Raw genomic sequence first — 17,752 nt, 5'->3', positions numbered from 1 at the left:
TATTTTCTGATGGAGTACATTTTCATCAACCACCTTCCGTTTTGACATCTGAGCCCCCAGCTTCCAGAATGTGCGCTGTCCGTCGAAGCGTGAAATTCACTGAACAGCTCTGGTCTCCCATTTGGAACAGGTTCCAATTTGTCTATATTCTGAATTGGTCTTGACCCTGGGCGAAAAAGACTGTGGATCCATGTACAGTGCACAGGGCTGCTAATTGGACATACAGCTCTCTAGGTTTGATTTCTGAGAGGTTTTTTGTCTCTAAGAAAATTGAGTCGACTTGAAGCAGCTGTTAAATTGAATGGTTCGGGTCTAATTTCCAATTACATGAGCTCTCTCTCTCTCTCTTTCTGTGTCTCTGTGGTTCGGTTGTGTTTGATGTATGTGTGTATGAGTGTGTATTTGTAAGGGTGTGTATGAGAGGAAAAGATCTACATTCAAGGTGAAGGGTGAAATTAGTCATGAAGCAGGGTGTCGGAGGTAATTTGTGAGGACCCAGTCTTCAGACCCAATCCTTAGCTGAAATATCTATATGGCTCATAGTCTTATTGAAAGAGAATGAGTGTACAATCTGGTTAAGGGCATCCAAATGTGTGTACACACACTCAAGTATTCCCAAAGCATTCAGAAAGCTGATGACTTGGAGAAATTAGCCAGGACACACTTACGGAGCTCTAGTGCTTTGAGGTAATTGTGTACTGTGGGATAAGTTGTTAGCTTTCTCCTCTTTATTGATTTCTGTGACAGTGTGATGCTGCACAGATAGCTCTCTTCGCGCCAAAGCTTTCATCTTACATAATTGATTAAGCCGCATGGCTTTACCGAGGAGTAGAAACGCTGATCAGATAATCAAAGTGTTTGAGCGACTCGCATCTGAATTGCATCAGCTCAACTCCAAAGCCAGAGAGAAAATGAAGACCTATGAGATCCTTCACTCACTCTGCACATCACACACACACACACACACACACACACACACACACACACACACACACACTGCAGCAGCTCATGCAGCACATTTTGTAGATATATCTATAAAATACAGGCATATAAATATATTTACTTATATATAGATTTATCAGTTGTATGTGTCTTCATTCCATGACTCCCAAGCTTCAGGAGAAGAACTAAAGCTCAGTTGTTCAGAACGTGTTTTGCACTTTAAAATTTGTTTTGTCAATAAATCCTTAATCCAATCGAGAGAACATTGTATGACAAAATACTCCACTGTAATAAACAAAGACCTTTAGTAATATAACCCTGCTTGGTTCATTTGTACTGTTTTCATTCTCCATATTTTTTTTTTTTTTTTGTATTTTCCGTGGTCCTGAGGGCTTCAACTCAGATACTCTGCTTTAAAAAGAAGAACTGGATATTTCTATTTGTGTCTTTAGGGCTTTTGAGACATGTGAAAGTGTTTCTGCTTCCTACTTTCCCACCAGTTCGTGGTAATTTCTTTTACAAATATTTTCAGACTCAATGTCACCAAATTGAGGCGCATTTTATGGGAGAGAACAGCTAGATCATCGTGTTTGATTTCTAGTTTGACAAGCCCCTATTTACCTCCTTGACTGCTTTCTCATAAACTTCAAATTCATATGCCCATTTTTCAACCTTTTTTTTTTAATTCTTTTGCTCTATTTCTCTGAAATATGGGAAGCTGAAAATTGTCCCGTGTTTCAGCCAACCTCAGAGCCAAAAGGCTTGATAGCTCTACCACTCAGACAGGCAGAAGAGCGCACAGTCAGAGAGAATTGAGGTTCCACTTTATTACCACAGGACCAAATGAGTGAGAGAGTCTATGGTGCACTGAAGGCTATGGGAAAATGAATGTTTTACACTGCAATTTGAACTTATAATCATTTATATTGAATAGAAACTTTCTGAAGATCGATCTAAGGGGAAAAAATTGCTCCGTCCGGTTCCTTATATTTCAGAAACTGATTATGGATTCCAGCAAGTTTCTGGTTTCTAATTACCAACTGCTGGCAAGAGAGTGATAAATTCCAGGGCCATCAACGATTTTGCATTGAAATACTTTAAGATGGTTTAAAAAAAAAAATCACATTGCGTTTTATGTTGGTTCCTCAGGCGAGACAGACTCGGGGCGAGACAGCGTCGATGGTCTGGTATAACACGTTAAAATAAGGGAGGTGCTTGCTTACAGGACCCACAGACAACCCCTCTTTCATGTTAAGTGCCATACTAGAGTCACCTGCTGACTGGATACATAGGCTTATTCATTGTCTGCTGTGAATGAAAATATTGACGCCCAAATATCTACTTTTATGACTTTTTTTGGTGGACAGTTGTAGAATAAAAATGCAATTGCTGCTCATGCAATATGACAAAACCACAACTTTCCTTTTACTTGTTTACAAAATGTCAACTGTGACTCTCTAAATGTACTATTTGAGTTCTAATAGTGTTTTGAATTTCAGTAGTACTGGAATGTTGTGTACAACATGTGAAAGTAAAAATTTTAGCATGGGCACGAATTGTTCTGTAGTTGCATTCTTAAACCCATGTACTCCCCCTCTGCAACTCTCCACACTCACAGTACATAAACATGTCACTCATAATTCATACCTTAAAAACCATGGGCATTTTGTGCAAGCTGTAACTCAAAGACATTCCCACAAATGACATATTCAGCAAATGGGTGGGTTTATGAAAATGAGATACATCTAATGGTCAGGCAAATCTGAGGCCAGAATAACTCCATTTGCCCTAATATTTTTTTTTTCAGTTTCGTTCGTCCTAATTATTGTGGGAATCCCATTTTAATGAGCTGTGAAAAAAAAATGTCAGCTTGCGTATTGATTAAAAGGTTCTGATACCAGAAAATTTTTAAAAAACGCAATCCAATTACACAGGCATTTTAACTCTGCTAATTCCATTTGTGTGTGTAATTGGTTTGGCTGTGTTCATAACTTGATTAGGATAAAGCTACACTGGCCTGTTAATAAGATTTCTGTTTATTGCTGCCTGTGTTTATCAGATTGCTCCCTCTCCAGATTAAAAATTCTTCCTTGTTATTCTGCAGCACAGCTCTCCTGACAAATATGATAAAACTAACTGCTCCCCTACCCTCACCCCCTCCAAAAATAAAATAAAATGAAATAAAATAAAACTGTAGACAGGCTACTGTGGTCTCTTCTCCCACACAAGGGAAATCATTTGTTTAAGGCTTGTGACACAGGAAGAACTGAAAGACTAAGAAGACACAAGACTTTTCCTGTAACAAACCCTTATGTCAACCAGTTTCTTTGGGCCAAAACTAAGGGACATTTACCTGTCTCCGCCTTTACTTCAAAATGCCAGCGGGCCCGTTCGCATTTTGAATTCATAGTAATTAACTAGACACGTAATTATCTTCGCAGCAACCAGAATAGCAAACCAAATGGGTGCTTGTCACATAAAAGGTGATGATAAAAAGGCCCTTTACCATAACAAATTAACGTGTCAAATCTCTTACCTATTCTTGTTTCGTTTTCTCCTCATGGGCAAAACGAGAGGAGTTATGAAAAAGCAGAAATGTAACTGTTCCTCTCTGGCCTTTGCAGCTCTGCTGTGTCTTTCTGCATGTAGTGATGTGTTTTTTCCGAACACCAAAACAACCCAAAGGTCATGACCTCAGGAGTTTTGCCTTTTTAGCTGATATTTAAAAATTGACAGAGATTTTTCATATTCTTAAGTATCGTTGTTTCTTTCTACGGGATCAAAAACAAACCAAAAAAAAAAACCAAAGAGAAAAAAATCAAATAATTGCTTATTTTTCATACCAACTAAATAACTAATTAACTAACCGAGTAATCAATCAACTCAGTCAAAATGCATGTGAAAAAAAGAAGCTCACATATAATCACTAACACTATCATTTTTCACGGATATTTCACATTCCAAATTACTGAAAACATAGCTTGCAGTGATATCTGTTGCTTTTTATCCGGTGTTCTGGCACTCTCAAGCCAAGTTGTTTTTTTTTCTCCGTGTATCTGTGTGTGTGTGTGTGTGTGTGTGTGTGTGTGTGTGTGTTTACAATTCAAGTGGGAGCAACAACACTTCCCTCACCATCACAATGGCATTAATCATAATCACTTACTTCTCCTTAATTATATCCACATGGACTGAAAACCCCTATTGTCAAGCGATTGAATGGGAGTGAAAATTTGTTTTATGCCTAGAGGTTTGCCTGGGAGAGATGAGTGGATCTCACTTGAGGTTTACATCTGGGAAAGCTTTTGTTCAAGATTCACAATACCTTCTTTGTTTATGTTGCAGCAGAATAACTAGACCAAGCCTGTCATGGACATGCTTTTCTGAGTATGATTTTTTTTTTTTAGGGTACCTAATAACTAAACAGAGAAGAGATATTCAGTGTGATTTTAGATTTAGGTTTAGACTTGTTAAAAGCACTAAGCTGCGATAGGCTACTCACAGTAAATGTCTTTCATAGACTACAAACTACAGAAGGTTATGGATCCATTGTATCCATGAATCCTTCAAGAGAACACGTGAAATTCATATGGTAGCTTTAACATATAGCATTTCTGTCCAGCTACCACACAGATTTTTTTCTTTTCTTTAGAGATTATTCATTGAAAGGCAGAAAGGGTCCTTGACTGAATTCTAAAGAGTAGATCATAGATAGATTTTTTTTTCTGTTAACATCTCTACTCCTTCTCTCTTTGTACAAGAAGGGATGTTTCAAAATATTTAAAAATAAAAACAAACAAAAAACAGGCATATTCAAACAAGTGGACAGTTGGACCAAAAAAAGAGGGGAAAAAATGAAAACCCAAATTCAGTCTATCGAACATAGGAACTGTTGGTCATGGTTTCTGTTTTAACAACTGGAACTTGTGTGTTTATTGGTGCTAACTGTATCTAATCTTTCCTCTTGACATTTCAACTTATCACTTCCAACGTGCAACCAAAAGCCCTGGGTTCCCGTCGCATTCGACTGAATTGCTAACGTTTAAGTGCTCTGCTTTTCTCTTATCTGTCCAAAAAGAACTGCTTCTTTTTTAATTTCCATTTCATACAATGAACCCATTGAGTCTTGTTCGTGATAAGCATTCACACCACGTTAACTCTCAAAGGAGAGCGATACTGGCACGGGCATGGGCAGGCATGATTTCCTCGTTGGCGTGCAGTTCTGTGAAAAAAGCAGAAACTTGGGTGGTAAGTGCAAATAACATTTGGACGTTGGTGCCGTCATCTCTTTTACTGAGTGGTTTGGTATCAAAGTCCCCTGAGCACTGAGACACACAGAGAGTTCATATTAACTAAATAGCAAGATCGCTGTGCTGTTCATTTATAACTGCAAATAGTCGCTCATTCTCTCTCTCTCTCTCTCTCTCTCTCTCTCTCCCTAGAGCAGGTCTCCCTCTCTCTCTTTCTCTCTCTCTCTCTCTCTCTCTCTCACTGTTTGCTCCCCTCTCTCTTAGCTGAACAGGTTTGTCTCTTTTTCTGTCTCTCCCAAGAGCAGCTCTCTCTCTCTCTCTCTCTCTCTCTTTCTCTGGTACCCAGTCCTAGTGACAATATCAATGTTGAGTGTTAAGTCTCCAGAGTGCTCTGTTTGCACTGGGTGCTTAGCTGATGTAGCTTTGAGGTGCTGTGAGGACAGAAGCACAGAGGGAGTAAGTAGACTAACCGTGAGCATGCACGAACACACTCACACACACACACACACACACACACACACACACACACACACACACACACACCCGCAAACACACACATGGAGGTTAATCTCTCTGGTGGAGACAGGCTGCTGTGATAGTGGGGAGGGTGAGTTCTTTCTCTCTTGTACTCTGACATCTGCTGCCACCAATATCGCTAATTGCAGAATTGGCTCAACAACACAGACTCAAATCCAAATGAAAAAGAGAGGCTTCGTTCACTATTGATGTGACAAGAGAACAGTGTGATCCTGGCCCATCTTTATAATTGGACTGCCTTGTCATCTATCCAAACCTCTCACTGACCAGTCAAGACAGAGACCAGTCTACTATTGTAACATAATCCCTCATTCCACACACCTCTAATACAAGCCTCAATCCTATCCTCTCTAAATGAGACCTTTTAGTCTTATCCACTGTCCCTTTACCTCTCTGGAAAACCCTCTAGCTTTATTCATCTAGTGTAACCCTTAACCTTACCCCAGTGATAGAACCCTTAAGCTAACTCCCCTAAACCTTTACCCTTACCCCTGTGATGTAACCCTTGACCCTTACTCGTCTGACCCTTTACCCTTACCCGGCTGACCCTTGACAGCTGGCATGTTGTACAAACTGTTTCACTGACTTTCATGCAAATGAAGCAGCTCATTCAGAGGTGAATAAAAATGATGTCAAACAGGAAGCCTTCAAACTTTTATTGAGGCTATGCAAATAAAGTAATTTGAGAATTCCTCATTAGAACGATGTGAAAAATTCAGCTCTCGTCTCGGTTACTTTAGATTCTCAGAGGCATCCTTGCCTTCAGTTCTGGGTGAGGGAAGGGAATGTGTTTGCGGCTGTTTTGATGGACAGATGCCGTTGTTGATGTCGTTTCTCATTGCTTCTGCCCACTGCAACCCTTTTCATTACTTGTGCTTTATATAAAGGGGAGAAAGAAGGCGAAAAAATCCAATATCAGAGGAATGACTGTCAGGACCGAGAGAAAGAACGTGTGTGTGAGTTCAGGACCTGACAGATAGGTATCCTGCTATAAAAAGCCTCTTACTATAAGAAAACAATTGTGCAGGCCATGAAGTAGAGAGCTCATAATGGCCTCATTACAACTGAAGACAGAAGCCGAAAGGAAAAAGATGCTAAGCCAAGATGGGTTGAATGGAAAAGAGCTCTCTCTTTCTCTCCTGTTCACTCTCTCTCTCCCTTTCTCTCTTTCTCTCTTTCTTTCTCTCGGTAACCTCTCTTCTTTTTGACAGGGACCCCAATCGATAGCTCACAACTAGGTTAATGCAGTCTCTTTTAAAACAGACTATTCACTGGCACAAAAGTGCACATTGAGATAATTGGTTTTTGGATTGGGGCAGGGAGGGAGGGAACGAGAGTGGTTTCACTGAGGGTTGGTGCCCTCTATTGGAATAAGAACATGGCAAAGAGACTGTTCTACCTGTGACATCACTAAAAGTTCACATTCTAGAATCTTCCCACCGGAACCTTGTGAATGTTGTGTGCCATGAGCAAGCCTGAAGTCAAGGAACTGGGTTGACTCTAGCGGAGAGAACTGTAGCTTAAACATTTAAGTCAGCCAATTACAATCCATCTGTATCATTGCTCCTCGGGCGAAGAACCTGTCTAATTGATTTGAATGGCCCTTACTTGAAGTAACTTTAAAACCATGTAGGAGGTACTTTTCTCCAATAAAAGTTGTAAGTTTTAAAGCATTTTCATTTACTGTGGAAATATATTAAGCCAGAAGAAAAGTCTGAGAGGGATTTCAACAATGGAGTCTTTGGATTCATAAACCTCCATGTCCTCCAGATATAATGAAGCTGACCACAGCACCTTTGGTAAACTGAAGAATCTTGAAACTATCTGGTTATCAAAGCCAGTGTGATTGATTCAGGTCCTCATCTGTTTACTTATTCTGATGTAAGATAGAAGTGGTGAAAAAATGAAAATTTGTTTAATTGTGTGCCTGCACAGAAGCCTGCAGTGTATAGCAGTGCTGGGTTCAAAGCAATGTTTTTAAAAGTTTCTGGGAGGGAAGGTGCATTTCTGTATTCAATGTGAATGTGTTTTGTACTCTGAGTGTGTGAGTTTACCCTAAGAAAAGAGCTCTAATGAAGTTGTGGATATATCTGAAGTCGTGAGATTTTATCTGGATTAAAGTCAAAATAAGAGATTCAAGTCTGTTTACAGAGTTATGGAACACACACTAGCTCTGAATCTAATCTCTGAGTCACATATTATCTGTGTGTGTGCGTGTGTGTGTGCGCGCGCGTGTGTGTGTGTGTGCGTGTGTGTGTGCGTGCGTGCGTGTGTGTGTGTGTGTGTGAGAGAGAGAGAGAGGCGCACACACTTCCTGTAAGATAGCTTTTGCAATAACACCCACAGTAGATTCCATCTCCGTTCATAAATTGGGAGGTTGGAATGCACAGGCAGTTGGTTTTGTTGTCACAGCAACAAGGAGAGTGACAGGAGACTGTGTGAAGAAATCTAACATCACAGACTGAGAGAACACACAGACAATACATTATCTTTGTATATCAGAAGGCTATATTCATATATGTCATCAGTACAGTAGCCTATTTATATTGAGTAATTACAATTTCCAGTATAATTTCATTCGCTGATTTCTTTTCATTTTCTTGACTGTAGAATCTGAGCAGGTGAAGATAACTAACTCTGTTATGATTCCTGTATACACTCCCCAGTGGTGACTGGGTTTCTAAAATGAAGGTTTTGTCCTTCTGGTTTTTAATAAAATAATGTGTGTCACTTTTAAGAGATTAACAGATATAATTCACTTGAATGGATAGGGTGGGAGAGAGAGAGAGAGAGAGAGAGAGAGAACTCGCCACCATTGTACTGTTCTCTAAACTCTGTAAAATGGATTTATAATTGCAGACTGACTGCCTAAGGCACAGACTAATTGTTCCTACAGCAGACCTGAGTATGTGTGTGTGTGTGTGTGTGTGTGCGTGCGTGTGTTTGTGTGTGTATGTGAGTGTGTTCGTACATGTGGTTTCCTTCAATGTTACTCTCTGGACTAATAAAAGCTTGCAGGGAAGAATCAAACTTCAGCTCAAGAACGTCTCTCACGTACTGGAACAAGGCAGGCAGTCCACAGTCCCATCATGCCGACGTGCAGATGTTCAGTTTCCAAAACGATCCGGAACGCTTCAATCCCACGACACAGCCGCGCGAAAGTGGTCAATCAAATGAGACTTATAAATGAAGAGTTTTTCCTCTTGTCTCCGCTGAAACACAGCAAATCCAAAGAGTCAACGTTGCCTGACATTTCGTCCTGCTAATCTCCTGACGCACAGGCCCCCTGAGGCTGATCACTCGCTGCAAATCTGCGCGCATCACATGGCCTCGAGGATAATACGCTAGTTCGTCGGCCAACTAGCGTTAGCCATGCGTGGGTAGTTGGTATGAAGCAAGTGGGAAGTGGGAAAAGAAAGATAGGAGAGAGAGAAGGAGAGAGAAAAAGACAGAGAGAGAGAGAGAGAGAGAGAGAGAGAGAGAAATCCACTTGAGACACAGGCATTTTGCCACAAAAATAAAGCGCATTGAATTTCATGCCTAAGGATTTGGCCTCTTCAAGTACCCTGTCTGTTGGTGCCAATTTTGTGAATCTCTCTCTCACACCCTCTCTCCTTTCTCTTTCTCACAGACACTCACACACAAACATTCAAACGTACACACACACACACACACACACATTGGCTTAATAAGATATACATTCTAAGGCTCACTTGAGTGGGCCTGGATCGATGGTGATAATGTTATTCTAATTACGAAGAACAAACAGCGGCCGTCCCTAATGTCAGTGTGAAGAGACAGCTTAGACATTGTGCTCACTGCAAAGAGATCCTCTCAGACAGGTGGGATTACACTACCCGCCACCTTCTGATTGAATTCCACTGAGCGCTTTTCTCAAGCACGCTTCTCCAAAGTGAATCATTAATATAATTATCAAGCCAATCCAAAAAAAACAACAACCCAAAAACAATGTGATATTTCTGAGCATATTTTTTGTCATTTAAATTGGAAAACAGGCTAGAAAAATGAATAATAATCGTTCTTTTTAAAAAAAAATTTAAAATTCATTTATTTATTTCCTTTATAAAGCATTCATTTACAAAAACTGATATGAAAGCCTTAAAGAGTAGTAATTTCATTCAAATTCAGTAAAAGATTTTAGTACTTTTGCACCAGTGCATACAGGAATAGACGTCGCCTTACTCAGGGGACTTATTAAACAGATCTTAGCTAAACGCTTTTCAGCATTCTGTTTACATTGGGTGTCCGAAGGTTTCACAGCACTCTGTGCAAACACTCAACAAAGTGTAATTGCTTAGTGCAATATGACTGCGACTTACCTCTGCATGGTTCCCCAACTCATTCCTATAGCACACGTTTATATGTGAGCAGTGCAGATTTGGCATTTCCATTCCTTCCCTGAAATGGAAACAGCCAATTTAAGAACGTAGATGAACACATTGCTTTAATTTGATAATGAACCATCTCTGTCAGAGTAAAAGAGGATTAAGCAGAGGGGTTTTGAATCGGTTTGGAATTTTCCGACGTGGGCGTAAGAGATTTGGTGGGTGGCTTAGTCACTTTTACCGGAACCGTGGCACAAGCTGCCTCTCTCTCTCTCTCTCTCTGTCTCTCGACGTGGAACCAAAAACTAATAAAGGAGCGATTTGAGACCTGACTCACCGTTGATTTTGCTTACAGACTCTTGGAGACCGGCGATGAGAGCAGTCACCAGGGCCTGATGGAATCTATGTCAACCTGCCAGCTGTGTCAGAGACAGAGAGAGTGAAAGATAGAGAGAGCTGGAGAGAGACAGACAGACAGACAGACAGACAGACAGACAGAGAGAGATGGAGAGAGGAGAGAGAGAGAGAAACTGAGACAGAGAGACAGAAAGACAGACAGAGAGAGTAAGACAGAGAGAGAGAGAGAGAGAGAGAGAGAGAGACAGGATCGGTGCAGCAGAGCATGTCTGTATCACTGTGAGGGAGACTCCCACGATTCTACTGTTTGGTGCATTCGTTTAGTTCATTTCCGTTTACCTCACCTGACGTGACTATGGCGTAGCATGACAGAATATGGCAGATCAGATTTTACTAACCTTAGCTCTGTGCCGCAATATATTAAGAAAAATGTAATAAACTAGGAGAAATGTAAAAAGAAAGTTTTGAGTCATATAATCACAAAATTATGAGAGGGTTCCAAAAAAAAGCATGTAACTTCTTGCAAGTAATTATAATGATGTAAATGGATTAGTCAAAATCAGAAAAACATCTCATGAAGAGGGATTCATTCTAAAGTAACTCAGTCCCAACAATCACCAATATGGTTTTGCATTAAATGCCTTTAATGTGAGTTTCTATAGCAACATGAGAGATGTAACGAATTTTGAAAAAGGTCAGTATGTATATTCTCAGATTGCAGATGTGTTGATTAATATAAACGGCAACATTATTTCGACACGTTGAGAGTAACAATCTCAAAATCACAGCAACGTACATTGAATAAGGAAAAACTGCAACAGGAAAAAGAAATAACAGTTGCAATTTAAAGCACACCAATAAAAATAGACTTATACTTGAGAGGACAGCTATTAAAAACCACAAAACAATGACCTAAAATATGACCCCATAACTGAATCTTTATGGTGGTGACAGTGTCTCCACAAAAACCATACATCTTCAGTTTCTCAAGGTTTATCTTTACACTGGGCTTTTGTTTAAAGATAAACTGACTTTAACCAAGGTTCATTTACAGCAATCCATAATGAGAGTGAAATCCGCATGTCGAAACACCAGGACAATATAATATTTGTTAATGTAACATCTGGGAAGTCATCTTCCTCCTACATCAAGATGAGTTTATGTTTGGGGAAAAGCACAGAGAGACTTCAGCCTACACTGACTGTCCCAAACTGTTAAACATGGTTGTGGATCTGTCGTAGTCCAGGCAACCATCCTATGGGAGTCATTACTCTGTGTGGTAGAATTACTCTTATGGAACACAGAGCCATTCTAGGCAGCCAGGTGCTTGGTTGGGTGCTTTCTCACATTGTTTCCCTAAGACGTTCTAATACTACTCGACAATAATGACTTGCACAAGCTGCGAAGAGATTCGAATTTGGTTTCGCAAACACATTCCATGGTTCTTTGAATTTCTAGTTGTTAACATCACCAAAAATTTTATGAAGAATTCTGGAAATGAAGATTGTGTGGTAGATTTCTGCCTGTTTTGATTTGTCTCTTTTTTTTTTCCCTCAAAACTGCTTTCCTTTTAGCAGAAAGATAGTTCAAGATCCTTCTCGAAGAGAAGCATTCCATGAAGGACTCGAGCCGTTGTGAACACGAAAAGTGGTCCAGCTCTTTGTGAGTTAATAAACATTCACATATCATTCAGCATTTTTTTATATTTTTATATTTTTTTTAGTAAACTAACTAGGAAATGAACACAAACCAACACTTGTGACATTACATGCAATCTTTACTGAACTGTACAGGACAGATATAACGACAACAATGTGGCCCAATGTAAAACTACACAACTACTATATGATATTTGACTCAGTGTGGCAAAGCCTGGTTTTGTTTTGTTGAACATGATGTTATGACCCAGTATTACTTATTATCTAAATTGACCAAACTGAATTGACCTAATCTGAATTGACCTAACTGAATTGACTTAATCTGAATTGACCAAATTGAATTGACCTAATCTGAATTGACCTAATCTGAATTGCTTTTTTTTTCTTGTCTCCACAGCAAGAAAAAAGTAAACGGCAGATTGACTGCACAGTAAGCAATATTTGTCAATAGATCGTCTTTTGAAATGGGGAAATTGAGAAAAAAAATATATATATATAATGACATTAGATCTGGAAACAATTCTCTGAATGCCCCTGTACTCAGACTCCTACTGCAGCATGAAATAATAGATTTGAATAGGAAAATTTCTGCTCATGACCACAATTTCATGTTGAGTGACAATTAGGAAAATATCGTTATGAGATACGGAGAAGCTGGTCTCATCACAGAGCGTGACTTTTATATCTCTGAAACAATTATGATTATTGAGCTATGCTAGAGTTTAAGCTTCTTGACAGACAATCATTTTCATTACTGAGGCAAACAGCATATGTCCCTGGCAACAGATGTCATTTATAGCACATGGAAAACTGAAAATATGAAAACGTCATCCTTATGGTTTCCCCATAGAACTTATTAAATATAATGCACATACAACACGATGGATTTCATGACCGAATATATAGTCTTGTTTTACATTAACAAAATTTCTACAAGCAGTTACGGTTCACTCTGTGTAATTACATACAATTCTAAGACAACAATGCAATATATGTTATTGCACTTAGTAAATAATATTTAATCAAAATAATGTGCAACACTGTACCTACACAAGTGGTCAGGGAGCAAAATATTAATCCTTGTGGTGACAGGTCTTCCATAAATAATCTTGACCTCTATAGAACCTGCATCATTATATATATATATATATATATATATATATAATCAGTATTATTTCCATTTTTGAAAAACAAAATGAATTCTTCCCTAAGTGGAGAAAAGATTTTGAAAGAGCATCTAGGACCTGCCTCTTTAATTTGACTGTGTGGGCTGATTGTGCTGAATTGTCTTTGAGAGGTAATCAAGTTCTTTATTGACAATCACATCAGAACAGAAGCAAAGCCGCCCCATCTATGGCTTTGAAATTACGGATGCTTGAAGGGTGGCGTCATCGCTAGGCGAGGCAGAACAGGTGCCTGAAGTGGCAGCTCTATGAGTGATAATTGTAGTTAACAGAATTTCTTATCAGCTAATTACTGTTTGGCTTTTTCTACTGTTACATGATAATCAAAAATTGTTTTTAGCAAACAAGCTGGTAACTTTCAAGGAAACCAACTCTGAACACACAAATAAGGTGCGTGTAATTTCTTTTCTTTTCTTTATTTTTTTTTAATGCATCAGTGGCCACGTATCTGTCTCAGAAAAAAGCTCAGTAAAGTAAGTTCTCTATAGCACTGGTTTAAACTGTGTGTTTTGTTTAAATGAAAGATGATAGGATTGCTTTTAGGTTATTTTGCCTCTTTTGAAATGTGAATCATACAACTTCCTCATACTGACATTACATACTTCCATCAAACATTCTCGTCAAACGTGAGAGTAGAATAGAGTGCTCTACATTCTTGATGTGGACCTTAATGAATGCGGGGGTGATGCATGACCACTGTGTTCCAGAGATGGCCCTGCATATTGATCAAACAAATACCAAAGACCAATTTTCCATGCAGCTTAAAGGTTTATCTGTTCCCAAAAGCCTCCATCATCCCCTTAATGGAACAAATTACTCCTGATAGACTGCACAGCGAGCCCAGCGCTAGGATGAGAAAATTGAGCGCCTTTTGTTTGCTGTCCAGCTGAGTCCACTTCAACTGCAGATGAAAAAGGGCGGGAAGGAGTAGTGTCATTGCAGCTCCAGTGACGCTGCCTGTCAGACCCATGAGCAGAGAGAAATGGGGCATGAACATGGCCATGAGGAAAGTCAGGAGGAGGAGACATCCCCGAAGAGCCAGCGTCAACTTTTCTGTCCTGCCCTGAGCGTGCTCCAACTTCAGAACACCCGCCTGGAGAACTTCTGCCGCGGCGTAGAACGGCAGAGGGTAAGACAGCAAAGCTTTGGCCAGGAGACACAGGTTGACCACTAGGCGGAGACCACTGGGGAGGTTATCAGTGATCACCTCCTTGGTATCTTCACCCCACGTTAGGAAAGCCAGGACTGAGAAGATGGTCTTGAGGATACAGGCCAAGGAATGTGTCCAACTCATCATGTTTGAGAAGTCCTCTCTGTTCTCCATGTTCCCTTCCAATGTGGGCAGGAAGATCTGGGAGGTATAGCTGAATATGATGACTCCAACAGACATCAGGAGCTTATCAAATTCCACAGCAAGAGACAACCTCCTCCAGGACCAATGCTGCGCCTGCTGAAGGCAATACAAGATGATGATAAAGATGATGAAGAATTGGGCCAGGGAACAGAGCAAGCTGAGATGCGACACTATCCGCAGGTCCCGGATCAGCATACACGGCATCAAGGTCAGAAAGGTCACGGTCGACCAAGTGGCAGGGGTCAGCGGAAGGAATGGGAAACTGTGTAGCATCAGGTTGCTGCTGACGACCAGGTAAAGAGTACAGGTCATGGATAGTTCTACCACTTGTGCGGTGTTGACAAGTTTACCACCCAGACGAGGACAAAGACGTTTACAGCAGGCGTTGGCAATGTCTTCGTACGTATCTCTGACCCGGACTGGCCTTCCCTCCTCATTCTCCTCATACAGACAGGCAATCAGTATTTTCCCCGTGTAGCTGCAGACCAGTGCTGCCATGACCAGGAGTAGGAGACCCAGGTAACCGCTCTGAAGAAGAGCATAAGGCAGCCCCAGAACAAAAATCCCCTGTGAAAAACAACAAACAAACAAACAAATGCTAATCTTCCCACATCTTCCTGTCTCATAAAGTGCAGGTCGGTACATAGAAAAGGATAAATGATAAACAGTCTTCTCCACGGTATAATTGTTTTGAAAATTGCCAACACATTAGTGCTTGTTAGCCTCCATCATGGCAGAATACAGCTCAAGTTCGATTTTAGCAAAGCACCGCACAGCAGTCTTGTCCTCTAATGTAAGCCCATCAGTGATGACATTAACAACATTGAGGCAATCTGTTCTGGCTAAACCATAACTCATTGTTGAATCTGGAAACAGTCTGGCACTCTATCAAACTGAGAGGGAGAAGAACAATGGATGTAAGTAAACAACACTGTTTTAATGTGATCCCGGGTAAACATGTAGATCCGTTGCGCTGATAAAAACAGGCTTTATAATGGGATGTTTGGTAATTAGCGTTGAAAAGCACAAGGGTGTTGAGGATATGAAGCCAAGCACAAATGTGAGGTGGTAAACAAATGAAGCTATGAAGTGTCATCCATATAATTAGCCTTTAAGGAGGGAGGAGATTGTATCAGTACTAATATAAACAAGGGTTATTCAAACAGCCACACACAATCACTCGAAACAAATATTTTCATGATCTTGGATTCAAAGTTATGCCATATTATAAAGTATGTCAATTTGCATGCATAGTCATACAAAGATAACAGAGAATAAAAAAATGACTATAATTGAATTGTATCTACTACCTCTTCATTATAGCCCCATGACACTCTTTGAGAAATGTTGGTTGCTGCTTTAACTCACAACCAGTTGGCTTTAGTGTCCAGTCTTACATTTTTGTAAATTTACCTGAATGGCGTTGGTGACGTTCCAGCCTGCCTCCCAGGTGGTGATTTTTGGGTGGATGCTTTGTGGAGCTCCAGTGCTGGGACTGTTAAGATGGTGTGTGCCCAAGCCCTCTGGACTAGAGCTGTGGGAATCCAAATCATCATTTGGTTCTCCATAAGTCTTATTCAGCTCATCTCTGTGGACAAAACCAAGGCTCTCCTCATCTCCAACATGGAACTTGGACCTCCACAGCAGCTCTGCCTGTGTCTTTAACCAGCCCATTCTCAAAAATGCCATCTCACTGCTTGTGTTCAAGGTTCTAACTTGAAAACGAATGCTCTCAGTTAGCTTTCCAAGGCTGGCAAAACTGCTCTAGTGGCAGGTGAATATCCATCACAAACTCATTGCAAAGCCAAAAACAGGTGAAGAACTGACATGTCAATCAGAGATCTTGAACTGTTTAGCGTGAGATGGATCCATTGCCCCGAAACATGCATATGAGTCCCTTAACTAACTTAGCGTGAAGTTTAAATTGGACAGCGCCAAAATGATTGACAGCTTGTTGAACTGTCACACTATAATTACTGGGAGATCTTTTTTTTTTCACTCTGAGGATTTTGTTTGGAACCCTGTTTCGAGTTCGACATACTTTTGGACTTTATTAGGCTATTCATCTGAATGCAGGTTATGTTTGACCGTTTGCATTATGGTCGTTTGGGTTAACACTAGAGGGAGCAGGAGGGGGCAATAAACGCTAAATTGCGGTCTCAGCCTCAAATCAGATCGACTGATTTACTCCAGGAGTATGATTTATTACTATACCAAACAGTTGGATTTATATGGATGAAAATAACTACAGTGGTTAAGATTGCCATTATTAGCGTTACTTTTATTGAATCCTTTCAGATAATCTTTTAGCGAAGCCGCATCTTTAAGTTGACCTCAACTGGTTGCCAATGGGAAATTAAATGGCACAACGTACATTTAATGTGGAGAAACGATGACACTCATATCTGCTGGCATTAATCAGTTTGCATTATATAATCTCACAAAACTTTCACTCTAAAAGTTTCTCTTTTTTCTGCTGCGACGCCCCCTCCTCAGTGAGAGCGGGGAGAGTTTCCTCTTGAACTTGTTTAAGTCATTCTTTGACAGTCTTCCCAAAGTTTCGTGTCCTGTGTCCGCCGCACTCAAAAGAGTGAGTCCGCAAGACTCAACACTAATGAAGAAGTGAAAGATCTGAAAATGAAAAGTCTATCTTTCTTTGCACTCCTGGCGTTGCTATGGCAATGCAGCCGAGCTCAGCAAAGAGGTGAGTGGAACATTTGGCATTGTAATCGGTTTTGCTCGAAAATTTCATATCAGCTTGGTGAAGACAATTAAAGCATCAAAGAATTCTAAGAGTTGCTTCTCCGTGCAGTATCGATTTATGACGCTCCAAAACATAATTATTGCGACAATTTGTTTTTTTATTTGCTGTTTTGATGTTTTTTGTCTCAGTCATAGAAAGTGGTACACGAACATTCACCAGGAAAGCAGTGGATATGCTGCACACTGAGATAGAACAAGAGTTTATCCTCTGTTTTTTCAGTTCGCCCGCATTGCCAAAGACGAACAGTTTCTGAAACACTCAAATCTATAACTGACTTGTTTTGTTTGTTTGTTTATTTATTTATTTTATGTGTCTACGGCTGTTACGTTAATGCTACTTTTAGAGCTGCCAAGTTTAGTTCTC

General features: G+C 40.2%; 1 protein-coding gene across 1 annotated transcript; it reads right to left on the bottom strand.

Moving 5' to 3' along the window:
- Positions 1–14,040: 14,040 nt before the first annotated feature.
- Positions 14,041–16,299, bottom strand: LOC115819340 (vesicular inhibitory amino acid transporter). The gene is made up of 2 exons (XM_030782904.1): positions 16,039–16,299; positions 14,041–15,192 (listed from the first exon to the last, which is right to left on the bottom strand). Exons 1-2 carry the CDS (start codon positions 16,297–16,299, stop codon positions 14,041–14,043), a joined length of 1,413 nt encoding a protein of 470 aa, XP_030638764.1.
- Between the last annotated feature and the right edge of the window lie 1,453 nt (positions 16,300–17,752).

The sequence above is a fragment of the Chanos chanos genome, chromosome 8, assembly GCF_902362185.1.
Source record: "Chanos chanos chromosome 8, fChaCha1.1, whole genome shotgun sequence".
Classification (NCBI taxonomy): Eukaryota; Metazoa; Chordata; class Actinopteri; order Gonorynchiformes; family Chanidae; genus Chanos; species Chanos chanos.
The sequence above is the reverse complement of the archived record's forward strand: the minus strand, read 5'-3'. Positions and strand labels throughout refer to the sequence as shown.